Here is a 27824-nt window from a genome sequence, read left to right on the forward strand (position 1 = left end):
TGGGAGGTTTGGGCCTCATTTTATAGGTGGGAAAAGAGCCTCGAAAGGAGGCCCCTCTCCTGGCCTCATGAGTGAACAGCAAAGGAGGAGGGCAAGCCTTCACCCAGCCTGAAAGGTTGCTTTTTGAAGAATGGCATCTTGGGCATTCCTAAAGGAAAGACAGGGTTGATGACCCAGCTTTGTTTGGGCAGCGAAAAAGAGGGCAAAGAGGAAGAGTGGGAGAGTTTAGATTCAAAAGCCAGAAGGGCCCTTTACTGGTTCAGGGACACTGGGCAAACACTTCACCACTCTGAGTGTCCGTTTGCCCCTCTGAAAATGGGCATGATAACAGGGCCACCCCTGCGGGCCTGCAGTGGAGGATCTATGAGAACACACATGTAGAAGGACACTGGGGAGGCCACCACTCACGTGGCCTCTCGGTCCCCAAGGCAGTGCAAGAAGCAGAGCTGTATAAAGGAACAGAAGAGAAGCTGCAGGGCTGCCCTCCAAGGCTGAGGACCCCAGGGTCTTGTCCAGTGGGCCCCACCCTGCCCCAGGCTCTGTCTTGCTCCGGCATGGTGCTTATAAGCACAGACTCCGGATTCAGACAGAGCTCAGCAACGAACTCACCATGTTACTTTGGGCAAATCATTTTGCCTCTCTGAGCCTCAGTCTCCTCATCTGTAAAATGGGGATCATTGACCTCATCGAACTGTATGAAGATTAACTGAGCTAATGAGTAAGAAAAATGTAGCACAGTATCTGGCATATGGTGGGTCTGTAGAAAATGACACTCATACTATCATTGTTGTTGTTGCTATGGGTGTCCCTCATGGACTTAAAGCCCCTGGGAACCTCCTGGCCCCTGTCCTGGCTCACTAAAGAGTCTCCACTCCCTGCACCCCGTCCTCACCGCCTGCCAGCAGGACAGAGCACAGAACCCGGCTGAAAGGGGACATCTCTCTCTGCACTGGAATTAGCCTAGTTTCAGGACCTGGGGCTGATCATTAACCAATCCTTGCTCTCTGATCCCACTGCCTGTGAAAGCAGTGTCTGCCCCAGCCTCCCAGACCCTCCTACCCGCCGGCATCCTGCAGCAGAAGAGAAAAGATTCTGCGTTTCACCTTGCAACCAACACTGTGTGCGACCCTGGACAAGCCCCTTTCCCTCCTGGGTCTCAGATTTTTCATCTTTATAATGAGGGAACTGGCTTCCAAACATTTTCTTTTTGGCCACTAGACTCTTTAAAAAAAAAAATCTTGTGTGGGAGGCAAAATAACACAGGTTAAGAGGACAGGCCCTGAAGCCAGCCAGCCTGGATTCAACACCAGCGCCACTGTTTTGAAACTATGTGACCTCGGGGCTACTTTATCCTCTTTTAAAATTTCTTCCTCAATTTCCATTCCTCTAAATGAGGTCAGTGTTGGCTCCACCTCACTCAGAAGTAAGGCCCTAGGAAGAGTTCTTGCCTAAAGTAAGTGTTCAATAAACAGCTGTGCTTGTTACTTGGAAGCTCAGTGTACAAAACAGAAAAAGTGGGGGCAGCTGGGGTTGAAACGGGGGCGGGAGAAGAGTCTCACTACTTGCTGCCACCCCAGGGCAAATATGAGGCGGTTCTGTTGGAGTCCCAAGATTCAAGGGAAACGATCCGAAAACCGAGGGAGCTTACGGGATCTGCGAACTACGGCCCCTGGCCTCTGGACTGAACCCAGCCCACTGCCTGCCAGCCAAGAATGGTTTCAATATTTTTAAATGGCTGGAAAAAATCAGTAGAAGAATAAGATTTTGTGATGTAAACACTATATAAAATTTTAAGTTCAGCACCCATAAATAAAATTTCACTGGAACACAGCCACACCCACTCTTTACATATTGTCTAGGGAGGCTTTCTCTCTGCAAGGGCTGAGTTGATTGGTTGTGACAGAGTGGCCAGCAAAGCTGAAAACACTTACTATCTGGTCATTTTTAGAAACCGTTTGCTGAGCCCTGCTCTAGAGCATCTCTTCCCTTCCGTGTGGAAGACTTTGACCCTGCATAGATCCTGGCTCTGTTACTTTACCACCAACGCGATTGATTCTGGACTATCACCTCACCTCTCTGAACCTCATCTATAAAATACTTAGAATCATTTCTAGCTCTCAGGGCTGTCGTGGAAATAAATAAGCAAGCCCCCTTATTGCGTGATGGGAAGTACCCATACCCCACTAAATGAGATTAACTTAGATGGCGCATGGATCAATATTTAGATTTTTGACAGATATATATTTATTTTAATGCATATTCAAAAAATACAACTAGCACACAAAACCCAGGGTTTCATGGATAATGTTTGCTGTATTAGGTGGGGTAAATGGTCCAAAGCTACGGAGGCAGATCTGCCATCCGTCTTTCAATATGCAGCTTCCATCTTTGGGTCCCAGGTAGCATCTCTTGCCCCCACCATCATATTCACATTCCAGCCAGCAGGCATAGAGAGCAGGACGGCAGGACCAGGAAGTTGCACACAACATTCCCACTCATATCCCATTAGCTAAACTGAGGCACCTGACCACATCTAATTGCAAGGGAAGCTGGGAAATTCAACCTTTTCTCTGCACAGCCATGTGCCCACGCAGGGGTTCTATTACTAAAAGAACAAACGAAGAATCAATACCAGGGATAAGCCAGCAATCTCTGCCCACACACGTACCAATTTAAAGCTTCCTTCTAAAATACGTTTATGTACATAAAAAGAAAGACTTTTTAAAGCAGACAGGATGTGGCAGCCATTTTGCAACCACGAGGGAAAGACCAAGGAAACCACAGAGATGCCAATCAACAGTCCTGATATCTTTGTGCCTCTGAATTGACCCTGGAACTGCCTTTCTCGGACTTCTTGATATTTGAGGAAAATAAATCCCTATGCTTTAAGCTACTTGTAGACAGGCATTCTTTTTCTTATAGCCAATAGAATTCTCACTTTCGTGGATCAGAGAGTGGGCTGTGGAGCCAGACTGCCTGGGTGCAAAGTCAGGTTCAGCCATTTGCCCTCTGTGTGAATTGAGGAAGTCACTTCCCCTCTCTGAGCCCTCACTGAGTCATCTGAAAACATGGTGGCTCCTTGTGTGTTGTTTAGTTTAGAACACAGCTTCAGAGGGCTGAGTGAATCCAATCCCTCAGTTCACGGCACGTTATCACTATTCATTGCACGAGGCCCCTTTTGTTTCTTTAGTCCCTTTTATCCTTGTTTCCCACTCCCATCCTTCCCGGAGCAACCATTCTGATGTGTTTAATGTGTAGCTTTTCGTTGGCTCATGTTCTTGCAAAATGTTTAATCATTTGCGTATTTTTAATCTGCATAACAGCATTGTGCTCTATGTCTCGTTCTGGCTTTTTTTTTTTTGCGGTCACAACCGTGCTTTATGAGATCCATATACGTTCTGCTAATTCTTTGTCCCTAAAAGCAGCACGGTGCTGGGTGGTGCACCCACCACGCTTGACCTTCCTTTTACTGATGATCACGTTCACGTGGCTGCCAACCCGCCACGGCACAGAGAAGGCTGCAGCGACCTTCGTTGCACAGGTCCCCTCACGAGTCTGTGTCTGAATTCCTCTAGCATTTGCAACCAGGAGCGAAACTGCTGGGTTGCAGGGTAGATGCACACTTAATCCGATTAAACAGTTGCAGACTGCCCTTATGAAAGGCTGGCCCAGCCTACACTCCAGCAGTGCACGGAGTTTCCGTCGCCCCCGTTCCCGCCAACACTGGGCATTACCCAGCTTTCTCATTCTTGCCAGTCTCATTGAAGTAAATCTCACTGTTGTTTTAGCTTGCACGTCTCTGGGTATTAGTGATTTTAAGCATCTTTTCAAATGCTTTAAAACAAGGTTTACTGATAGTATCTACTTTCTAAGGCTGTTTTGAGAGGTAAAGGAGATAATGTATGTAAAGTGTTTAACCCATTGCTTAGTACACAGTAAGTGCTCAATAAATGCAAATTTTAAAGAAAATCAGGTACCATGGATTGACTTTGTTAATGCTCAGTTATTATTATTATTATTGAAACACTTGGCACACAGTAGGTGCTTACTAAGTGCCTTCCCTTCACCTTCCATGACACCCTTTTGACATCCCACTCCCACTCCTCCACACTGGTGGCGTTGGCCCCCAGTCCCTCCTGCGGCCTCACCTGTGTTCTCTTCACTCTCCCTCCTGAGGTCCTTCCGAGTCTCCCTGTGGCCAAAGAGACTCTTCAGGATGGCATTGGCAATGGGCAGCATCATGGCGGTGGAGGCGGTGTTGCTCAGCCACATGGACAGGAAGGAGGTGGTCATCATCATTCCCAGGATGAGTCTAGGAACAGAGGGAGACAGGGGCAGGTCCAGAGCCAGGGACCAGGAGGTCTTCTGGTCCCCGTTTGCCACCCCCAAGGAATCCAGCCCACTCGTTTTATAGGTGAAAAATTAAGGCCCAGCGAGGACAAGCCAGGGACGAAGCAGGGACCAAATCCACTCACCAGGCTTATTTCAGATCTAAGGAAACTGGCTCAACATGTTTAAGTGAACTGACCGGGTACTCAACGTAAAATAGTTCCAAAGACCCCCCAACCCTGAAATTTCCTCTCCTTTGCCCTCCCATCCTGATGGCTCCCACTGCAGAATAAAGGTGCCTTGCTTTGGCACCAACACTCCCCACCATCTCACCCTGAATGGCCTTCCCAGCCTCCTCTGCCCTTGCCCTCCCACTCCTGCTGGGCACCCCTGCTCAGGCTCCACTGAGCTTCCTGCCAGCACCCAGACACACCCAACCTCGTGCCTGCCTGCCATGGCTCGGTCCTTCCCTCCATGGGAATCTGAGTTTCACGATTTTTTCTCTTTATGTGGAACTCTGAATCCACCTGGATTTTATTTAGCTATCTAGTATGAAGTCAGATCTAAGTAGATTTTTTTTCAAAGAATAAACCGATTATTCCAACCTCCATCATTTATTTAATAATCTTTCCCCTCTCCACTGATTTAGATTTCTTCTAGAATATTTTTCCTGCGTTTTTAAGATCTGTTTCTGAACTACTGTCAAACTGCCTGTTTTCACTGCTGTAACTTTATGTCTGATAGCAGCCCCATCCATTCTTCAAGGTCAAACGTAACCTCCTCCGTGAAGAAGTCACCCCTGCCTCTCCCGTGGGCTGCCACACCACATGTGCCCCTTGGGTATCAAATTCTGCTTTATGGATGGACTCTCTCCGCAGGACTGACAGTGCCTCCAGGAGGAAACACAGCTACAGAGCCTAGCAGAGTGCCTGGCACAGAGCAGATGCTGGAAACCTAGGTGTTAGCCAGGTTATCCGGACTCTTTTTCCTAACCACCTCCCCCCATCGATTTTATCAACCAAAGAGTTCTCAACTCTATCCATTCTGTCCATCTGCACTGCCACCACCTAGTCCAAGCTGCCACCCTCTCTTGTCTGGACACCCAGAACATTCTCCTAACTAGGCTGCATCCAGCTTCCCATCCCTCAGCTATTTTCCACACGGCAGCCAAGAGGAATTGTTTAAAAATGCAAATCTGGTCACATCACTCCCCAGCTTAGCGCTCTTTAAAGCAGAGATTCATAACCAAGGGGAGCATGGATATAACTCACGACAGAAATGATGGGGGAAAAGCATCTTTATTTTATTAACGTCTAACAGAAGTTAAACATTTCCTTTTGGAATAAACATAGGCAACAAAGTTCAGTAGTATTAGAAGTGCCCGGGACTTTGTCACCAATTAAAACCACAGATATCTTCATACACATTACAACAGTTGCAGACATCCTGGAATATCACTGCCACTCAAAACTGCCTAACTACAGTTGCTATCAGGCCGGTTGCTAGATCTTATCATTTACTGCAAAGGAGTACATAGCGTACCATATCACAAATTTGTGTGTTGTTAAAAATGTATTTGCATTTTGCTGTAACTGTTGTGAATGTTGTTTTAAATCCTAAGCGTTGTGCGCTTTGTACATTTAAAAACATTATGCTAGGAAGGGATCCTTAAGACTCATCAAATTGCAAAAAAAAAAAAAAAATTAAAGGAGCAACAATAATGCTACTTTAAAGGCCACTCAATCCCCTTAGAATAAAGTTCACATCCTAGCCAGAGGCCTAACCACAGGAACGGACCCTGCCTCCCTGTCTCTCCAACGCCATCTTTCCACCCACTTGCTACCCACCTTGTCACCATGGCTGGTACATAGTAAACTAGGATGACAGCAGCCAGGATTTACTGCACTGCATGGGTCTACGCTATTTTATCCTCATTCCACAGGCAAAGAGAGGTTAAGTCACTTTCCAGGGCAGGAGAGGCCTGAACCATGCTGCTAACAGGAAGCCCTCTAAAGCCACTAGACACTCATCCCCGAGGGTGGAGCCTGCCAAGAAGCATTTCAACTGGCTTCGTGGGCGATTCTGACGCACTTCTGAGAACTGCCCAAAAGACTAGTAGTGTGTCTGGCACACGGAGGGAGCTCACTGTCTGAGGAATGAATAAGCAAATGGAAGGCGGGACATGATGAGTCCGTCGGCCTGGGTGATTAAACCAGGAAGAGTGAGTTTGGGCTCCAAGAGACGTGGTCCCTCTGCCTCCCCGCCCTTGGGCTGGACCCATTCCCTGGCCTTACCTGGCCGGCTGGACCCCAACGAACATCAGGACCTTGAGGGCTATTCTCCGGTGCAGGTTCCACTCCTCGATGGCGGTGGCCATTATCAGCCCACTGAGGAAGAGGAAGTTGGTGTCCAAGAAGTACTGGGGGCAGACCTTGTTGGAGGGCAGGATGCCCAAGAAGGGAAAGAGGATGATGGGCAGCAGGGACGTCACTGAGAGGGGCAGGGCCTCCGTGCACCAGTACACCGCCATGAGCAGGATGACAAACAGGCAGCGGCCTTCCTGCAGGGGGGAGACGCAGGCTCAGGAGGGTCAGCCGAGCTCAGGGTGGCAGCAGGAAAAGAGGGCCTGGAGCAGGGCCTGTCAGGGTGCGTTCCTCAGGGAGGCAGTGGAGAGGGTGAGGGCCCAAGGCTTTGACCTTGAGCAGGTGGTGTCACCTATCTGAGCCTCATTTTGCTCAACTATAAAACAGAGAAGCTATATCTGTCCATTTTATAGGACTGTTTGAGGATTATAAGAAATACCCCATTGTCTTAGAAGTAGATACTGAGATGAGCATGACAGTGATAACAGTTTACTTGATAGAGGATCCCAGAAAGTTCTGGAAGGGTAGTGGGGAAGCGAAACAGAGAAGGAAGCCAATACAGAGTGTGTTGAGAAGGTTACCACTGTGGGATGCTGGGGCTCAATCCTGATGGGGACCCTGGTTGACGGTATAGATCGTGCCTCAAAGTTGCCTCCCTGGGAGGCAGGAAGCTGGGCTATTTATCTTCCAACTCCTGGCCATCTTAACTCCCCAGCACTTCCGGCATGCCCCAAGCACAGGCTGAGCACGCTCCTGCAGCCAGAGAGCACACGCATACAGAGCATTTCAGGTGCAGTAAGAAGCCATCACACATGCAGAGTGGCAGGTGCCAATGGGGATGTGGAGGGAGCACCAGTAGCAACTGCCACATCTACACCCAGCACATAGCACAATGCCCATCAGATAGTGCACACTCTATAAATAGGAATAATAACAAGTGATATTTATTGGGTTATTAAGTACCAGATACTATCTATTCCTCACAAAATCTCAGTGAATTCAGTGTAATTATTATCCCCATTTTATAGATTAGGAGGGTGAGATGCAAGGAGGTCACTAACAAGACAACGGCTGAGAGAACAAGGCAATCTTAACCTTGTTAAGCCAACGCTCTTAACCAGGTACATGCAGCTGTTATCAGCTGAACACTAGGACCACTGACAGGCAGACAATGCAACTTTAAAGATTCAAAACCAAACAGATTCAGTGGTTGCTGGGGCTAGGGCGGGAGGTGTGTGTGTTGTAAGGGGGTCAGGGGGGCTGCAAAGGAGAGCAAGGGGATTTTTGGGGTGATGGAAATGTTCTTCACTCAGATTGGGGTGGTGGTTACATGGGCATGTACATTTGCCAAAACTTGTCAAACTATTCACCTGCTTGCGAAACAAGAGGCAATGATGACAATGTCGTCACTTTTTTTTTTTTAAGATTTTTATTCCTCCCTTTTCTCCCCAAAGCCCCCTGGTACATAGTTGTATATCTTTAGTTGTGGGTCCTTCTAGTTGTGACATGTGGGATGCTGCCTCAGCATGGCTTGATGAGTGGTGCCATGTCCAAGCCCAGGATCTGAACCGGCGAAATTCTAGGCCGCCGAACTTAAGCATTCGGCCACACGCCCGGCCCCAATGTCTTCACTTCTGATATATCAGTGTCTCAGAGGATTCATAATAAATCATGTCTTACTATTCATACGGTCGCTGAATAAAGCTACTTACTGCCCTGACCTTGCTTTCTTATGTTCTCTCAAGGCAATGATCTTGCATGCTTCAGTACGCAGACAATCCCTTGGATTTGGTGCTGTTTGGTGCCATTTCATGTTTCTTACTTCTTACTCACAGTAGGTTTTGCTGACTTTATTCAGTGTCCATAGGACATTGAAGTGAATTCCATCCTAACAAGCATCATCCTAATAGAATGCATCCTCTGCTACACAGAACGGGCATCAAGCTGTGTGCAGACACATGATTGGTTACTCCATCTAACCGACGGGCAAGGGCAGGACCAGGGAGACCAATGAGATGGCTCTGGTAACAATCCAAGCAAAGATACTGGGAGCTAGGGTCTGGTGGGAGCAGTGGTGGTAGTGAGAAGCGGTCAAATTCTGGATCTATTTCCAAGCTGGAGCTTGACAGCTTTGCCAAGGATCTGTTAGGATGTGCGAGGCAAAGAAGAGAGGCTAAGGGTAACTCCAGTCGTTGGCCTCAGCAGTGGGAAGAACCAGGCTGTCATTTACCCAGATGGGGAAGACTACAAGACCCGCCCACATCCATTTCCATACCTTCAAAACATCCTGAAACTCTGCCTGACATACCCTCCACTGGAGAATTTCCATTCCCTGAGTGCCTTAGCTTCTGTCATCAGTGCTCACACTCACTCTCGCAATTTACACACCTACAGAAAGCTTCCTGCAGAGGCATTTCTGTACAACAAATCCTATTTTCCCAATTATCTATTTTTGTTGTTTGTTACCTATGTCTTTGGTGTTGCATCCAAGAAATCATCACCAAATCCAACATCCTGAAGCTTCTGTCCTATGTTTTCTCCTAAGATTTTTACAGTTTTAGGTCTTACCTTTAGGTCACAGATCCATTTTGTGTTCGTTTTTGTATGTGGTGTTGGATAAGGGTCCAACCTTCTCCTTTCGCATGGGGACATCCAGTTTTCCCAGCACCATTTGGTGGACTGTCCTTTCCCCATTGGCACTCTTGTCAAAAATCATTTGACCGTACACTCGAGGGTCCATTTCTGGGCTTTCTATTCTGTTCCATTGGTCTACGCATCTGTCTTGATGCCGGTACCGCACAGTTTGGACTCCTGTAGCTTTGTAGTTAAGTTTTGAAATCAGGAAGTGCGAGGCTTCCAGCTTAGTTCTTCTCTTTCAAGATTGTTTCGGCTATTCAGGGTCCCTTGAGATTCCACATGAATTTCAGGATAGGTTTTTCTATTTCTGCAAACAACGTCGTTGGGGTTTGGATAGGGATTGCATTGACTCTGTAGATCTCTTGGGTATTGAAATTTTAACAATATTAAGTTTTTCAATCCATGAACACGAGATGTGTTTCCATTTATTTATGTCGTCTTTAATTTTTTCCAGCAATGTTTTGTAGTTTTCATTGTACAAGTCTTTCGCCTCCTTGGTTAAGTTCATTCCTAAGTATCTGATTCTTTTTGATGCTATCATACATGGAATTGTTTTCTTAATTTCCTTTTCAGATTATTCGTTGTTAGTGTATAGAAATGCAACTGATTTTTGTGGGTTGACTTTGTATCCTGCTACTTTGCTGAATTCATTTATTAGTTCTAACAGGTTTTTTTGGTGGCATCTTTAGGGCTTTCTACATATAAGATCATATCGGCTGTAAACAGAGACAATTTGACTTCTTCCTTTCCAGTTTGGCTTCCCTTTATTTCTTTTCCTTGCTCTGGCTAGAATTTGTAGCACTACCTTGAATAGAAGTGGGGAAAGAGGGACTTCTTGCCTTGTTTTTAATCTTAGAGGAAAAACTTTCAGTCTTTCACCATTGAGTATGAGGTTCACTGTGGGTTTTTCACATATGGCTTTTATTGCGTTGAGGCAGTTTCCTCCTATTCCTAGTTTGTTGACTGGTTTTAATCATGAAGGAGATATACAAATAGCCAATAAGCACATGAAAAGATGCTCGACATGACTAATCATTAGGGAAATGCAAATCAAAACTACAATGAGATACCAGCTCACACCTGTTAAGATGCCCGCTATTTTTTTTTAAAAAAACAGAAAATAAAAAGTGTTGGTAAGGATGTAGACAAATCAGAATCCTTGTGCACTGCTGGTAGGAACATAAAATGGTACAGCTACTATGGAAAACAGTGTGGTGTTTCCTCAAAAAACTAAAAATAGAATTACTATATGACCCAGCAATTCCATTTCTGGGTATATATCCAAAAGAACTGAGAGCAAGGTCTCAAAGAGATATTTGTATACTCATGTTCATAGCAGTGTTATTCACAAGAGCTATAACATGGAAGCAATCCAAGTGGCCATCAATGGATGAATGGATAAGCAAAATGTGGTATATACACACAATAGAATATTACTCAGCCTTAAAAAGGAAGGAAATTCTAACATATGCTACAACATGGATGAACCCTGAGGGCATGATGCTCAGTAAATAACCCGTCACTAGCGGACAAATACGGTATGATTTCACCTATATGAAGTGCCTAGAGCAGTCAGTCATTCAGGCAGAAAATAGAAGGGCGCTTGCCGGGGGCTGGGGGAGGGAAGAACGGGGAGTTATTATTTAATGGGTATAGGGTTTCAGTTTTACAAGATGAAAAGAGTTATGGTGATGGTTGGTAATGGTTGCATGACATTATGAATATTTAATACCAATGAACTGTACACTGAAAAATAGCTAAGATGGTAAATTTTATGTTCTATGTATTTTACCACGATAAAAAAAATTGGAAAAAAATTCTATTTTCCTATTGACTTAAGGATACATTTTTCTGGAGGAGAAAAGTAAAATAGACTCCCAGAGTTAAAACACTCAATTACACTTCCAAATATCTAAAATTACTTCTTTGGGGGCAGAGAAGAAGAATTGTAAAACAAATGAGCAGAACTTGAAACGAATATTCCAACACATCAGGTTATTGGATGCACGTTTGACAGATCGAAAGCAAAAGCAGTAATACAGAATCAAATCCCACGACTAAAAGTTCCCTAAGTTTTGATTTCTCATCATCCTTTTGGTTCCTAAACCAGGCAGAACCTGGGTGAGAGATCTTAGATAATTACAGATCTACAACTATTTATAACTTCCAGCCCTTTGTCCAAGCAAAGCGGTATATTGAATCACAATGGATAAACCACATAAACCCTGAATGTGAAATTCAGTTAAAAAGGCGTTTTTCTGGGAGAAGCGCGATGACGGGCTCTCCACTGGGCCCGTCTGTCCTCTCCCTCCCTTCCCCCAACCCTGGCAGCCCCTAAGACCTCCTTGATTCAGGAATTCAGAGGAGGACAGTCAGACCATCACCAGCCCCCTGGCTTTACAGATGTGGAGACTGAGACCAGAGAGGGGAAAGGTCAGACAGTAGATAGGTATCAGAGCTGTTTCTAGAATTGCGACCTGGGGGACTCCCCAGGCAGCTGAGACCCTGCACTGAAAGGCCCTCGTAGCCTCAATAGGTGCTTGGAGCCAAAGGGCACCATCCCAGGGTTCCATAGAGGCAAACAAGCAGTAGGACCATCCCAGGTACTCCCAGTACAACAAAGATGGGAGAAAGTGAGACACAATAAACAGAACCCTGTTTTCAGAAGCTCCCAGCATCCCCACACTCTGCCAGCAGAGTTTCAGGGACTACCTGCGGAGACAAGGTGTCCAAAGGTTCCAACCACAGAAAACAAATCTGGCCAACTCCACCTTCCTAGGGCTGGAAACCTGTGAGTCTGCAGAGGAAACCAAAGATCAGCTGGAGACAGTTGGTTTCCAAAGCTCAGAGAAGTAAGTGGCTTTCCTGAAGACACACAGCTTCCCAGAGATGGAGCCAGGTTTGAAGCAGGAGAAGCCTGAGTCTTGGCTTCTGATACGAGAGCAGCAGGATGGCTGCTGTCCCCATCCCCTTATCCGGCTTCATTTTTCTTCATATAACCTGTTGCCACCTGTACTAGTGTTCTCCAGAGAAACAGAACAAACAGGCTGCACAGAGATACATATAAGAGGAGATTTAATATGAGGTTGGCTCACATGGTTATGGAGGCCAAGATGTCCCCCAGTCTGCCACCTGCAAGCTGGAGAGCCAGGAAAGCTCGTGACGTAATTCAGTCTGAGTCTGAAAGCCAGAGAACCAGGGACGCCAGTGTCCGAGGGCAGGAGAAAATGGACGTCTCAGCTCAAGCAGACAGAGAGGGACTTGCCCCTCCTCCTCCTTTTGGTTCTATCCAGACCCTCAGCTAATCAGGTGAGGCCCACCCACATGCGTGAGGACAGACCTTCTTTACTCAGTCTACTGATTCAAGCGCTAGTCTCTTCCAAAGACACCTTCACAGACACACCCAGAAATAAGGTTTTAGCAGCTGTCTGAGCATCCCTTAGCCCAGTCAAGTTGACACATAAAATTAACCATCACACCACTCAAATGCAGGTGTTATAGCTTAGTTGTTTTCTCCTCCACTAAAATGCAAGCTCTAGTAGGGCAAAGATTGTGTCCCCAGAGCCAAGAACAGTGCTAGGCACATAGTAAGAACTCAAAATATTTGTTGAATGACTAATAATGCTTCTGCAACTCAGAGACATTGCTTAATTTCTCTGCTAACTACCATTCATTTAGCAAACATGACTCCTGGCCATATGTTAAGCACTAGACTGGGAGTTGAGACTAGGAAAGTGACTAAGACACAGTCCTGCCCTTCACCCAGCAAATCTGACCACGCCAATCACAGAAGCGTTCATTCTCTGTGGCTAGTTCTTCGCAAACTCAAATGACCTTTGACCTTGTCAGATTCTACCCACCAAGTATCCCTCAAGCAGAGGTGTGCTGGTAAATGTTTAATAACTGCTCTCTGAAAACCTGTGTGTGTGTGTGTGCGCGCGCGCGTGTGTGTGTGGTGTGTACAAGTTCTTGATTACTATTTAATTCAGCTAAGAAGTCATCCATGTCACTGACCAATGAGTTGAGTTCCACTATGAATGTCAGTTTGTATTATTTATGTTAATGATTAAGACAAGAGGGAAACAACGAAGAAGCATGTCAAAACGCTACTCGTTCACCCTTCCTTAGTGAATCAAACGATAGCTTTCAAAGACTGGAAGAACATTTCCTCCTTTTGGGGGGTTATTCAGAACCTAACAGCTATAGACACAACACATTTTAAGTTTAATCTGCATTATTAACATTTCCCACTACTTTCCTAAGTATGGACAAGCAATACAACAATGAGCTAAGCCCTTTTTTGTATCGTTGGCTGATTTCTACAGTGTAAATACCCCCCCACGGCTGGTTTCAAGCTACCAAGTGACATCGCTGAACACAGAGTTGGAAAGAGACGGGCAGTAATGCACCACTATAAAGTATTTCCGCCATAGTACAGATGTAAATGACAGCAGACGTAAGTAACCTCCAGACTGCAGATAATCAGAAAATAATTAGGAAGTGATGTGCTTTGTGTCTATTGCTTTTGTTTTAATAGAATTTATTTAATCACAAGTTTATAAAATTTCATTTTAAATATATCTACGTTTAACAACTGGCTAGCAAAATACATGGAAATATGGCCATCAGATCTCAAGGGCTGGTACACATGCGCCAGCTCACTGCTGCGGGCTTCCAGGCAGAACAGTCATGCAAACCCTGCAAGGAATCCGGGTCACATTCTGCTGCAAACTCGACATTCTTCAGCCCAGGCTTGGTAGCATGCTCTATAGTGCATGCATTTTTTAAATACACAATTGTTTTCTGTCAAATCTTGAGGCTGGCTCAGGGAGACAATGCCACATCTGTCCTGTTTTATGTTCCACCTGACAGATCATCAGGTATCCAAGTTTGGAAAATATATGTCTGTCTTAGCCAGCTCGGGCTGCTGTGACCAAATACCACAGACAACACACACACTTCTTAGAGTTCTGGAGGCTAGCAGTCCAAGATCAAGGTGCCAGCAGATTCGGGTTCTGGGGAGAGCTCGCTTCCCGGACTGCAGACGGCCGTCTTCTCATCACGTCCTCGTGTCCTTCCTCGCGGTGCGCGTGCAGAGAGAGTTCTCTTTTTACAAGGCTGGATCCCATTGCGGGGGGCCCACTCTCATGAGTTAATCTAATCTTACAGCTTCAAAAGGATAGTAAAGAATTGTATGAACAACTTTATACTAATAAATTTGATAATTTAGAGGAAACAAAAACTTCTTGAAAAAAGAACTTAACTATCAGAAAAAGAAATAGAAAAGCTGAATATTTCAAGGTCTATTAAAGAAACTGAATCAGTCATTAAAAACTTTCCTGTAAAAAAACAAGAAAAGGGGCCCGCCCCGTTGCCAAGTGGTTAAATTTCCGTGCCCTCCACTTCGGCAGCACAGGTTCGAAGTTTCGGTTCCCCGATTCAGATGTACTCCACTCATCAGCCAAGCTGTGGAGTCATCCTCCATACAAAAAAGTAGAAGACTGGCATAGATGTTAGGTTAGGGCTAATCTTCCTCAAGCAAGAAAAGAGGAAGATTGGCAATGGATGTTAGCTCAGAGAGAATCTTCAATGGTAATTCTACCAAGCATTTAAGGGATAAATAATAACCGTCTTACACAAACAGTCCCAGAGAACAGAGAAAAAGGGAACGCTTCCCAATTCATTTTGGGGGCAGGGTAACCCTGTTACCTGGCTTATCCTGACAAGGGCATTAAAAGAAAACAAAAGAGAATATTACAATGGTTGAGATCAGTGGCATGCAAAGTCACCTGGAAAATGTGAGCTCTGAGCAGCTCTGTTCAGTGTCCTTTTCTATCCTGCCTCACACGATCACGCAGAAGAATAATTTCAGTAACAACGACAACCGCAACCACCCACATTTTTTGAGTATTTATTAAGTTCCAGGCATTTTACATGTATTAACTCATTTAACGAGAGGTCTTATTACTATCTCTCACTTTTCAGGGGGGACTATAAAAAGACACTGACTATAAAAAGAGATTTTAGTCATGCATATAAATCTGTGACACAGGTAACAGTCCCAGGGTAGTATAGCAGCTCACAAATGCATAGTCTAAACAGGAACTCTAATTTTCAAACTCTTTCCCTTAAACAGTGAAGGGACTCCAAGTATACTGAGAACTTACAGCGAGCACGTGCTTACTACTGGTCGGGCCCTTTTCCTCGTAATTTGCATGCATTAACTCATTCCATTCTGCAGCCGCTCTGAGACAGGAGGTATCACCTCCATTTTCCTGACGGGACAACCAAGGCAGGTAACAGCCTCTGCTGAGGCAGAGCCAGGATTTGAAGGCAGGCGGTCTGACTCCAGAGCCTGCACTCTGTACCACTCTGCATTTCCGCCCAATCCATGGCTGCCCTCGTCAAATTCCCACATCCTCTTCTTCTCTGGCATCCCCGGAATGTCTCCCATTCCTAGCCCGACAGAACCTCTCTCAAGCCCACCTGCCTGGTCTTGCCAGCTGTGTCCCTCCATCACTTCTCATCTCCGCCCCACTGTCTCCGAAAGGCACACTCTTAATAACCACCACATCCCCTCCCAATCCCACCTCCCAGGAGCCTCATCGTTCCATTTTGGCTCCTTTTCTGCAGAGAATAATCTAAATGGAAGCTATAGTCCTCCCCTCTTCATATGACAGGAACCACCACTATCACCATATTAATACTAATAGCAACCAATATTCACTGAGAATTTACCATGTGCCAGACACCATTCCAACTACTGTACCTGCATTATCTCAGTTTAGTTGTGATTGTCACAACAATCCCATAAAGTAGGTCCCATGATTATCTCTATTTTACAAAGAAGGAAACTGAGGCACAGAGTGATTAAGTAACCTGACCAAGGTCACAAGGGCAGCCCGCTGGATAAAAACCAGGCATACTGGTTCCAGGGCCTCCACTGAGCATTATGCTCTTCCAGAAGCGGGAGGGGGGGGAAGCCAAGCAGGCTATTCCCAAAGGTCCAATCAGCATCGGGATGGACAGCAGTGAGTAACTCTTTAACATAAACATAGCCCATGTAATATTTGAGATATACTTACACTAAAAAAAAATTATTCATTGTTCATCTGAAATTCAAAGTGAACTGAGCACCCTGTATTTTATCTGGCAAGCCTAGCTGGACCAATACTCCAAAGATGTGCGGAGGAAAAGCCCAGGTGTTTCTTGAGGACCAGATGTGGGTTGTGAGAGAGACGTTCAGCCCAGGGCCACTTTAAATCCTGCCTAAGATGTCTGCTTCTGAGTGCTGCAGGACTCCCAAAAGAGCCACAAACAGCAGACCCCCTGAAAAGCAGGGACTGGAGGGAGCAGCCTATCAGAGAAAATGTATCCCCCAGGGAAGTGCTCCCAGAGGTGGGACCCTATAATCCTCCGCCCCCTACGATGCTCACAGGAGAATGTGCCAGAATGTGCCAGGCGCCCAGAGGGTGAAGGCTGCCGAGCAGAGTCAAGCTCTCGCCTGCTCTCTTGCCTCTTGTAGCCCCCCCGGCTTCTCTCACAGTGGATGTCAGAAACCTCGTTCTGGAAGACGAGGAAGACTGTGGGAGAGAAGGATCTGACCCTCTTACCGGCTCCCAGCCCGTGGAGCAAGCAGGGAGGTGAGGGGAAAAGACTTGACTTCCAACCAAGTTCCATGCTGAGATCGTCCCCGGCCACCGACCATCGAAATTCCGACTCGAGACCACATTTGTGCATTAAACTAACTGAAGGATTTTAACGACTTCTCAAGAGTGATGGCAAAAGTCACGGGTCTGCAGGAGTCTTCATCCAAGTCACAGGGGAAGAGCATCCCCCACTGAATACATTTTAGAGCAAGAGCTCGAGAGAAAAATAAACGTGACTTTGTTTAGAATTAGCTTTATGAGCCATAATTTACATGCAATCAAATGCATCGCCTGCAAGTGTACAGTCTGAGTCTTAACAAAGGCGCCTACCCGCAGAACATCGCATCAAGACGTACAACATTTCCATCACCCCGGAAAGTTCTCTTTTGCTCCTTTCAGGTCAGTCCTCACGCCCCCTCCAAAGCACCGCCGTGCTTTCCCTCGCTCTAGATTGGTTTGCCTGTTCTTGGACTTGATTTAAATGGAATCACACAGGATGTACTTTTGCCCTTTGTGCTCAGTATAATGCCTGTGAGATTCATCCACGTGGGTGCATGTATTTTATTGCTGAGTAGTATTCCTTTCTGTGAATATACTGCTGTTTATGTTTGTGTCTTCCTGTGGATGGACATCGGACTGTTTTCAGTTTGGGGCTTTTATGAATAAAGCTGCTGTGAACACTCTAATGCAGCTGCTTTGGAGGTGACATCCTGCGAGTGCTTTTGTGCAATGTATTAATTCCACACATCACGCAGTGGGGGGATGTGGGTAAACTCTGGCTGCTGGGCTGCTTTTCAAAGGCTGGGAGTCCAGGCTTGCATTCTCCCTCTCTCCCTTCTTTTCTCTCCCTCTCTTTCTTTCTCCCCCGTCTTCTCTCTGTCTCCCTCCCTCCCTTCTCCCCACTTGCTCCCTCTCTCTCTCTCTCCTCCCTCTCTAGGTGGGTGCTCCTGCCAAGATGTCAGCACCGGTCCTTCGTGGGGGAACGACTCCAGATACAGCACGTGTCAGCTGGGGAGGTGACCAGGGGGGAAATGGCAGGAGTTGGGAAGTTGATCCTTGGCCCGCATGAGGCTTTGGCAGTAAGTGAGTCAAGAGTGTGTTTCATTACCTCGCTGGTTAGGGATTGGAGCAGGGCCCAGGTGACCCCAAATAGCTTCCTTGCCCCGGCTGAGCTTCCTGTGGGCAAATGGATTCAGGATGCCAGACATCTGGTGGGGAATTAATGAGTACTGCTGCCCCTCATCCTCCCCCTCAACCCCTGGCGGGCGTTGAGGACAAAACTGAGCCGAGAGCAAAAGTCTGCCAGGAGGCGTGGACGCCAGACTAGAGAGCTGGGGCCTCTGAACACTGAGCGGCGGGCTCTCAGCGATCAAACAGGCCGAGCCTACTCCCACCTCCAGGCCTCGGCCCCTGCGTCCCCTCTGCCGGGCCCCTTCACTCCTGATCTCTGCCTGGCTGGCTCCTTCTTGTAGTTCGGCTACATCTCAAAGGTCACCTCTTCAAGGAGGCCTTCTCTGATCACGCCATCGACTGTGGTCTCAGCTCCATTGTCCAGCCTCGTTCTGGGCAAGCACTGATCAATAGCTCGAGTATTTCTTGTTTGCTCGCTTCCTATTATCTCTCTCCCCACCAGACCATAAGCTACATGCAAACAGGGCCCTCATCTGTCTTTGTTCACCTCTGTTCTCAAGGCCTCAATGGATATTTGTTAAGTGAATTAATCAATGATTGAAATCAGGCATTGCAAGCTCAAATGCAGGGGGCAGTTTAATGAGCGAAGAGGGCCTGGTGTAAGAAACATCACGTTGCTTTCTTGAGTCTGCTTTGCATTTCTGACAGTGCCGTGGGTACAGAAAACCATTATTTTAGCATGGGAAAAAAAGCGTGCAAGCTTGATGATAACTCAGCTGGCATTGGCTTCAGTGCCATGGGTGCAATAGAGAGGAGTGGGGACTGTGGTAAAGTGGGGAGTATAGGCCCCTCTAAGAACAGCAACTGCTGCTCAGCTCCTGGTTGTTGCCGTGGGGTACATGGGCATCACGATGCCAGATCTCCTGATTTTTCAAGAGAAGCTTGAAATTGTGCTTTTAAGTGAAATCTCACAGTTTTAAAAGATTTGCTCCTTAAGAGGAAAGTGTAGGCCAGAAAAACACATCTGCAGGTGGTATCAAATCCATGGTCACCAGTTTACGACCTCTCACCTAAATGAGTGGAAAATCCTAGAAAAGTACTCAGACACACACAATTCTGCATCTAAGGTCAAGTTGTTCACAGTTTACTAGGGATCACAGGACGCTGTATTAAAAATCCCTGCTCCATTTTAGAATCCCCACTTTACAGGTAGAGAAACTGAGGACTGGAAAAGCGGAGGACTCATCTCTTCAGGACCACACAGAGCACAAGAGCAGATCTCAGCTCGCCCAGCCCTGGCCGCCATTTAAACGGTGGACCAGGGAGTGGGGTCTGGGTGGATTGATGATTTTGCTCCAGCCCACAGCACCTCTGTTCCACCTCTGCCTCTGGGCCCCCCGTCTCCTGAACTCAGACCAGCCAGCAGGCCACGCAGAGGTTCAGTCTGCATGTCTGCAAGATGGCAGCTTCTCCCGATCGTTCAAGGGCAGATTAGGGTGGAAGGTCCAGTCACAAGATCCCGAGGCCCTGTTCCTTTGAATTTTAACTTCTGGAATGCAGAGGTTAGGCGAGGTGTCTGATCTTGTAGGCTCACTTTCTGCGTCATTTCAGTGTCAGCAGTTTGCCTCCCTGCCACTTTGTCCTGTCCAGAGGCTCCGCTTCAGGAGAGAGAATCCTGCTGAGGTGGCCCAGGGTAGATGGAGCCATGGCTCCAGGTGAAACAGCTCCCCAGCCTGTGCCCTCTGCCACCAGGAGCTGGCAGGAGTCAGCTGAAACCTCCAGAGGTGGAGGAGCCTTAAGGAGATGCAGCCCAAGAAGACGGGTGCCAGAAGCGAGAAGGCTGGTCCCAATGATCAAGGCGGACCCCAGAGGACAGATTTTGAAGCACTTGATGTGTTTGTGGTTGGAGGATGGCTGAAATGGAAAGCGGTCAGCTTTCTTTTTCAGAAGGGAAAAGATCGTCAAGGAAATCTCTAGAGCTGGGCTATCCAAATGCAGTAGCTTCAGGCCACATGTGGCTATGTAAGTTCAAATTCATTAAAATTAAATGAAACTTAGAATTCCAGTTTCTCAGTCGCAGGAGCCACACTTGAAGCGTTCAATGGCCGCCTGAGTGTCTACCATTCTGGACAGAGCAGACGCAGAACATTCCTACCACTGTAGAAAGTTCTGTTGGACTGAGCTGCTCTGGAGAATTCAGGCCTGGGGCCAGGAAGCCTGGTATCGTGGTGTTGCTGCTGGACTTTTGTGGCAAACCACTGAACCTTCTGAACTCTAGTTCGCTCATCTGCAAATTGGGAATAATAATGGGGGGGGGGGGGGTGTCTGCATCACCGAGGAGCTCGTCAGAATGAACGTACATGAAAGCATGTTGAAACATGGCCTTGGCAGATGGACTATCTTGGGAGTAACATTATGCATAAATTTCTATTTCTTCATTATATACTCTATTTTCCAAATTTCAACAATAAATATGTACTTTTTTTAAAAAGAAGACATTTCTGAACAAAATAGTAATGTATCTATAAAATTCTGGGGTTACACTTTCTTTCTCTGAGAATTAGTAAATCTTTCACTGTTGTTGTATTGCAGAAATTTGAGGCCGGCCTGATTTCTTCCTCCTGATAGCTCACCTGAATGCTGTGCCTGGATAGCCATAAGATCTTTTGTTTAACCCTCAAGTCCAGTAATGTCACCAGATGTATCTCAGCATTGATGAGTCGCTAGAAGTTTTTTGCTGGGAGACAGAAAAATCTCATATGTTTTAGTTTTATTTAGTTCCAGAGAAGTTTTCTACTATGAAAGATTCTAATAGCGTTTTCTACTTTATTTGTTTTATTTTCTTCGTCAGCAACACCAATTATGCAGAAGTTGGATTTCCTTGGTCTTCCACATTGATCATTTTTCTTTCATCCTTTCTTACTCTTTCTTTTCCACTTCATTTTGTTCAATCTTCTTTAGCCTGGATATCATATCCCTGATTATGTTTTTAGTATTTTTCCATTTTGCTGTTTCTAAGAGAGCTTTTATAATAGAGTGGCTTTATTTCTCTCCTCCACCTACTTCCAGAACACTGATATTTTCATCTCCTACTTTTTTACTGTCTCTTCTTTGACCCTTTTATTTCTTATCTCGAGATTTATTTTAGGAAGGCCCTCAATTCTTTAATTGGTTGACATTTCACAGAGAAATAGCTGTTCACTAGTTTCTTCTACTTCATAACACAACTCTGACAGTATTTATTTTGTTCACTTTTTATTTGATGCTCTTTTTCTTGTTATTTCTCATCCTATCTTTTTGTAGGTCCTATGCTGCCTGCTGATCACAGGATTGGGGTCGTTCTTTTCGGACCAGTTCTTCGTGAAGGGAAGTGTGGGGCGGGGGCTGGGAGGAAGCTGAGGCTGCAGGTGTGTAAGCGTCAGCACTCTTGGTGACTTCAGAAGCCTTCTCACCAGCACTGAGCTGAACTGTGTCTCTACTCTAAGCAGGAGACTTAGTGGGGAGACTAAGTATGGAGACCCAAGAATGTCGCAGCTCTTTTGGCTTTTACGTCTCTCTGACTGGGAGAGAAAACTAGAACCATCACAACCACACGGCTGTTCACCATCCATCCTCCCGCTTCCACCTGCCACTTGGACATCCTGCTTCTCGCCCCGGGTCTGGAAGCCTCCTCATCCAGTTCATCCGAACTCTGTACGGTCACATCCATCTCAGCGACTCTCCCTGCCCCTGGGTGTGCTCCAGGTTCTGCCAGGATCAGGAAGGGCTTGCAGAGTTGAGAAGTACTTCTGGAGAAGTCTGTGTGCCGCCTGGAGTTGCAGGAGCACATGCCACTCTTGGTTTTCTCCAGCAATTTGGTCCAAATCCCACCCCCATTGTCAGCTTGTCTCGTCTCACGGCGGGTGGACTGCAGCCTGCCCTCCCGTCGTCAGAGATGGCACTTTATTCTTCCGTTGTTGCTTTGTGTTGCTGTTTTCAATCTTCTTCAGAAAGGTGCATAAAATAGAAAAGTCTGCACCCCACCAGCCTTAACCAGAAGTGCCTTCCACGTAGTAATTCTGTCATCAGAAAGTGCTACATTTTCTTTTGTTTATCTATATTTGTAATCTTCCTGCAATAAACATGCACAGTATAAACAGCGTGGGCTCTGGAATCAGATGAGCCTGAATTCGAAACGCAGTCCTTCCACACGCTAGCCATGTGGTCCTGGGCCAGGGGGTTAACTGCCGTCACCCTCAGCGTCCTTATGTGCTGTAGGCACATGATGACAGCACCTACCACGGAGAGCGATTTATTTCACATAAGATAACCTCTGACCAGCGAGGGGGTACATGGGAATGCTCAATAAACATGAACTATTGTTACGTTGCATTAATTATGAATAATCATATATTAATGTTACTTTATTAATAATTGAAGTTTAATTTCTTAAAGCTGGGCTTCAAAAATACTGCTCTTAAATCTTAAAATATGAGAGCCAGAATGAACCTGAGATCATTTAATCCAGTGGTTCTGAACAGGGGGTCATTTTGTCCCCTGGGGGACATTTGTCTGGGGATATTTCGGGTTGTCATGATTGGAGGGTGGGGGGTGGTACTGATATCTAGAGGGTAGAGGCCAGCGATGCTGCTAAACATCCTGCAGTGCCAAGACAGTACCCACAGCAGAGAACTATTTGTTCCCAATAGTGTCAATGTCAATAGTGCCGAGGTGGAGGAACCCTGGGCTAATCTAAGCCTTAGTACAGTGGAGGAAATAGTTGCCCAGAGAAGGAAAGTGGCTTGCCTGAGGTCACACAGCAAGTCAGACGTAAGGACTTGTTTGACCTTGTTTCACTGAAAGACCCCTGCGTCCTGAGCAGGGGTTGGGAGCAGCAGGAGTTGGGAGCAGGGCTGGGACGAGGGTGAGGCAAGCACAGCCCCTACCGTGAGCCCCAACTTAAACTTTGCTCCCTGGGTGCCTCACTCGGCTCACCCTCGTCCTGACCCTTATTGGGAAGAAGAACAGGGTTGGGGGGCTCCCCACCGTCCCTGCCCAGCCCTATTCATGCCAACTCAACCCAGACATTTTTTACAGGAAGGTTTATAATCCCCCTGCCAAAGCCATTCCCGCTTCTCGGGTTCAGCCAGCCCACTCTCACAGGGATTAGTCCTCAGCAGGACAGCAGAGGTGGGGGAGAAAATGCCCTGTCAGGCGGTTAATGTTTGAGCTGGGAATGACTTCCAGGCAGACACAAGGCAACCTTTTCCCCATTGCCCCCAGGCTTGCCCCCTCACTCAGGAAAGGACAGAAAGAGAAATGGTCAGCTCTCCGAGGCCAGTGGCAGGAACTGTCCAGAAACTTTATCCACCACCGTCACTCCCCTGCCCCATCTCCCCGGGGGGCTGCAGTAGGCATTTTTGTCAGGGTGCTGGGCTGTGCCCAGGCTCACAGTGGGCATCAGCAGCTCCATGCCAGGCAGATAGCTGGCTAGCCAGCCCTTTGGGGAGCAGGACTTGGGCCAGCTGCCCAGAGGGGTGCCCTCCCGCTGCCCGTTCCCCAGGCATGTGCAGGGCCAGGGCTGCAGGAAGCCTGAACTTGGAACTCTAGCAAGGCCGAAGCCATGCCTTCAGCCTCTCTGTGTCCCCTCCCCACCTCCAACCTCCGGAGCCATGCAGGGCTGGAAGCATCGAGGCTCAGGCACTCACTGCTGGTTTGAGAGACCTTGGGCAGGTGGCTCCCCTGCCAGGGGCCTCAGCGGCTCATAGATAGCACAGGAACAATGGCCTCGGGGAATCACAGTGCCCGGAAGACAGCCAGCCCCGAAGGAGCAGGAGCTGTTGGGGTCAGTGGAAAGAGAAGTGGTCAGGGAGCTAGACGTGGGCTGAAATCTGGACCCAAGACGCAGAGAAGCCTATGAGTGACGAGCATCACCAGAGTGCCTGGGTTCGAACCCTGCCTCGACCACTTCCTAGAGCAAGTGACTTAATTCTGTGCCTCAGTTTTCTCATCTGTAAAATGGGGATGATAATAACAAGAATTCCAACCTCACAGAGTTCTTGTTGCCAGGATTAAATAAGTTAATATGGGTAAAGCGCTGGGAGCAAGGCATGGCACAGAGCAAGCAACACGTATGTTCAAAATATTATCCACTCTGATGGGCTCTGTTACTCCGAGCACACTTCTTGCCCTCTTTACACTAGAAGTATCGCCCCAATGATCCGTGAGGCACTTCAGGTCTGCTCTGTGGGGATGAAGCTAAGGACTGTAGGTGGCACACGGATACGGACCCCAAAGGGAAAGGAGTTTGGAGCACACACACAACAGACCCAGGTAAAGGACCCAGCCTGTCAAGACGAGAGAGAACTGGAGAGAAACTCTCTCTGCCGAGACCAAGAGGCACGTAGGCAGGAGGCCTCCAGCTGAGAAGAGGCAGTTAAATACAGCCAGTGAGGCTTGGGGAGACAAGGCCACCAGGAGTCACACAGTCCCAGGGGCAAATCCCAGTTTACCATTCATGAGCTACAAGCTTTGGACTGACCGGTGTCCTTTCCGAGCCTCCGTGTCCTCATCCGTAAATTAGGAGGCATATTATGCCATCCCGAGAGCTGGGAGGGAGATCAAAGGGAACGCGGATGTGGCCATTCTTTGAAAGCCCTGGGATTCTGGGAGCATTTCTGCCCCCATCTCGGGAGCGACTCTCCCTCACTGCCTCAGAGCATCGTTAGACGAGATGGCTGCACATCCAGCACTTACCACGTGCCAGGCACGGTTCCCATGCACTCCCCTGTGAAACTCCACCCACGGCCCATGAGGCAGCGACGACTGCTGTCCCGGTTACATGTGGCTCAGAGAGCTTGAGTGACTTGCCCAAGGTCACACTGCCTCAGTGTGAATGGTAGATGAGAATAATAAAACTACTGCTGAACTGAGGCCTTACACTGGTCAGCACCAAGCCACGCCCTTGACATGCATTCGGTCACCAGCTTGTCGCACAAAGCCCTGTTTAGAAATGAGGGACCTGAGGCAGAGAGAGGCTCTGCAACTTCTTCATCCACGTGTGCATTTCTGGCAAGGGAGGAAGCCACGATTTCCACCGTGGTGAGAGCTCAGGGCCCCAGCCCCAGGCTCACCGAGGAATGACAGCGATGGTGACAACCAGCGTTTCCCGAGCACTAACGATGTGCTGGGCTGAGCCCTCTACATTCAGTGTGACTTTTGCTCCTCACACACTCTGGCAGCTTCTATTAAAGGAAAGGAAAGGACAGAAACTCAACAGAAAAGCACTTAACAGGCCCCTTCACAGCCTCTCTGGGTCTGTTCAGTCTGGAGGGAAAGCAGAACTGATTTTAGCATGCCCACTTTCCGGACGGGGAGACTGAGGCATGGAGGGTTAAGCCAGAAACTAGCCGAGGGTGACCCAGAGGGAAATAGTCAAGGGAGCCCAGAAGTCGGGTCTCTGACTCCCAGCCAGGGCTCCCTCCTCCCGTCTCCTGTGCCTGGAAACACCTGGAGAAAACAGTTAGGAGCCACCTGGGTCCACGTGGGCCGGAGACTCAATGCGGAGAGAGGGAAGGTGGAGGGGTGACTGGCCCCAGGAGACTTCTGAGCATAGCCTCCTGCCCTTCCTCTGAACTGCAGCGTCTTAGACCCCTGGACTCATTAGCAGCAGTTGTAACAAGTTCAAGTGCTTGGAGCCGTCATTAAAAGTGCTCCTGGGGCGGCTCACATGCCACGGCTGCCCAGGCCTCACTAATCATTCATTGGCCAGTCAGGGGGGTGGGGGCAGGGAGGGGCTGCACTGGGTCCAGGAGCCCCCAGTGGCCTGACTCAGACCCAGGAGGACAGAACAAGTTGTCCTGAAAAAGAGGCCAACTCACTGTGTGCCCTCGTGCAGCTTCTTACCCTCTCTGGGCCTCATCTCCCCATCTGTGCAGAGGGTCCTTCTGTTCCCAACATGGGGTGGAGGAGTGCATCCAAAGCCCACTCAGGGCTTCTCCACCTCCCCCCCCCTCTGACTGCCCCTCCCACACCTTTGGAGGCCTGTACCACCAGGCTGCACTTTCTCTGGCTGAAGTGAAATCCGACCTGCAGGTATTGGGGTGGGGTCTGCCTTTAAATCCCATCTGGGCTTTTCAACTTAGTTTCTCCATGATCAGGGGCCAGGGGTCCGTCTCCTGGGAAGGGCTGTCACAAGGACCCAGGAAGACCATTTGATGTTTCTTGAGCACCAACCATACTCCCACCTCAGGACCTTTGCACTTGCTGCTCTCTGGCCTGGAATGCTCTTCCTTCACATATGCTCAGGGCTCACTCCCTCACCTCTGTCAGGTCTTTGTTTAAAAGTTCCCTTCTCAGTGAAACCTTCCTGACCCTAAACTTGCACCGCCCCCCTTCTCTGCTTTTTTTATATTGACGTCTAGTTGACATACAATATCCCATTAGTTTCAAGTATACATCATAGTGATTTGATATTTATATATGTTAAGACACGATCACCACGCTAAGTCTCGTTACCATCCGCCACGATACAAAGTTATCACAGTATTATTGACTATGTTCCTTATGCTGTACATTGCATCCCCATGACTTATGGTCTTTAATGGCAAGTGTGTGCCTCTTAATCCCTTCGCCTACTTTGCCCGGCCCCCAACCCCTCCTCACTCTGGCAACCACCAGTCTGTTTCCTATATCTATGAGTCTGTTTCTGTTTTATTTTGTTTGTTTTGTTTTTTAGATTCCACATATAAGTGAAATCATATGGTATTTGCTGTTCTCTGTCTGACTTATTCCACGAAGCACAATACTCTCCAGGTCCATCCATGTCACAAATAGCAAGACGTCACTCTTTTTTCATGGCTGAGTAATAGTCCGTGAGTGAGTGAGAGTGTGTGTGTGTGTGTGTGTGTGACATATTCTTTATCCACTCACCCATCAGTGGGCACTGAGGTTGCTTCCGTGTCTTGGCTACTGTAACTAATGCTGCGATGGACATGGGGCTGCAGGTATTTTTTTCCAGTTAGTGTTTTCATTTTCTTTGGCTAAATACCCAGAGGTGGAATTGCCGGATCCTGTGGTGGTCGAGGACCCCCCACACTGTTTTCCATAGTGGCTGCGCCACTTTACATGCCCCCAACCATGCACAAGGGCAGAGGGCAAGGGTTTCCTCTAAATAAGCACTATCTTGCTCCATCTCTGCAAGCCCCGAGGAGCTGAGCCTTATGCCATCCTGTAGGGGAGCAAACAGAGGCTCAGAGAACCCAAGAGCCCGCACACAAGCAAAGGGAAGATGCCGAGAGCAGTCAGGAGCAGGGCTAGCCCCTAGAATGCGCTGCCAGACCCCGAGATGGGATCCCCAGGTGCATTTGTAACGCAAATGACACTACTCTTGCTACTAGTCACAACAATACGAGGAGCAGACATGTCCCTGGTACCTCTCATGCACCAGGCACAGCCCAAAGTCCTTCAGGGGCATGAACCAATCTTCACAACACCCCTGTGACGCAGGTCCTATCAGTGTCCCCATTTTACAGAGGAGGAAATTGAGACACAGAGAGGCTAAGTAACTTGCCCAAAGTCACAGAGTCAAATAGTGGGAGAGCAAGACTGGAGGCCAGGAAGTCTGGTGCAGGAGTTCACACTCTCACAATGCGGCCCTCTCCTCCTCAGAAAGTGACTCTGGGGGACACATAAGCCTGGTGATTCTGGACAGACCCCTTTTCCGAAGGAGGAAAGC

General features: G+C 47.6%; 1 protein-coding gene and 1 long non-coding RNA gene across 7 annotated transcripts in view; one reads left to right on the forward strand and one right to left on the reverse strand.

Annotated features, from left to right (window-relative positions):
* Positions 1-27824, reverse strand: part of SLC13A3 (solute carrier family 13 member 3) — a 76959-nt gene that overhangs the window by 38214 nt on the left and 10921 nt on the right. For all 6 annotated transcript variants that reach the window (XM_023626647.2, XM_023626648.2, XM_070247859.1 and 3 more), the window contains exons 2-3: positions 6624-6889; positions 4149-4312 (exon numbers count right to left, since the gene is read on the reverse strand). In XM_023626647.2, the coding sequence (XP_023482415.2) occupies positions 4149-4312; positions 6624-6889 (430 nt within the window). The remainder of the gene's footprint in view (positions 1-4148; positions 4313-6623; positions 6890-27824) is intronic.
* Positions 16793-26852, forward strand: LOC138920234 (uncharacterized). The gene is made up of 2 exons (XR_011431072.1): positions 16793-17377; positions 21413-26852. It is a non-coding gene; the product is annotated as an uncharacterized lncRNA (long non-coding RNA).

This window comes from Equus caballus, chromosome 22, assembly GCF_041296265.1.
Source record: "Equus caballus isolate H_3958 breed thoroughbred chromosome 22, TB-T2T, whole genome shotgun sequence".
Lineage (NCBI taxonomy): Eukaryota > Metazoa > Chordata > Mammalia > Perissodactyla > Equidae > Equus > Equus caballus.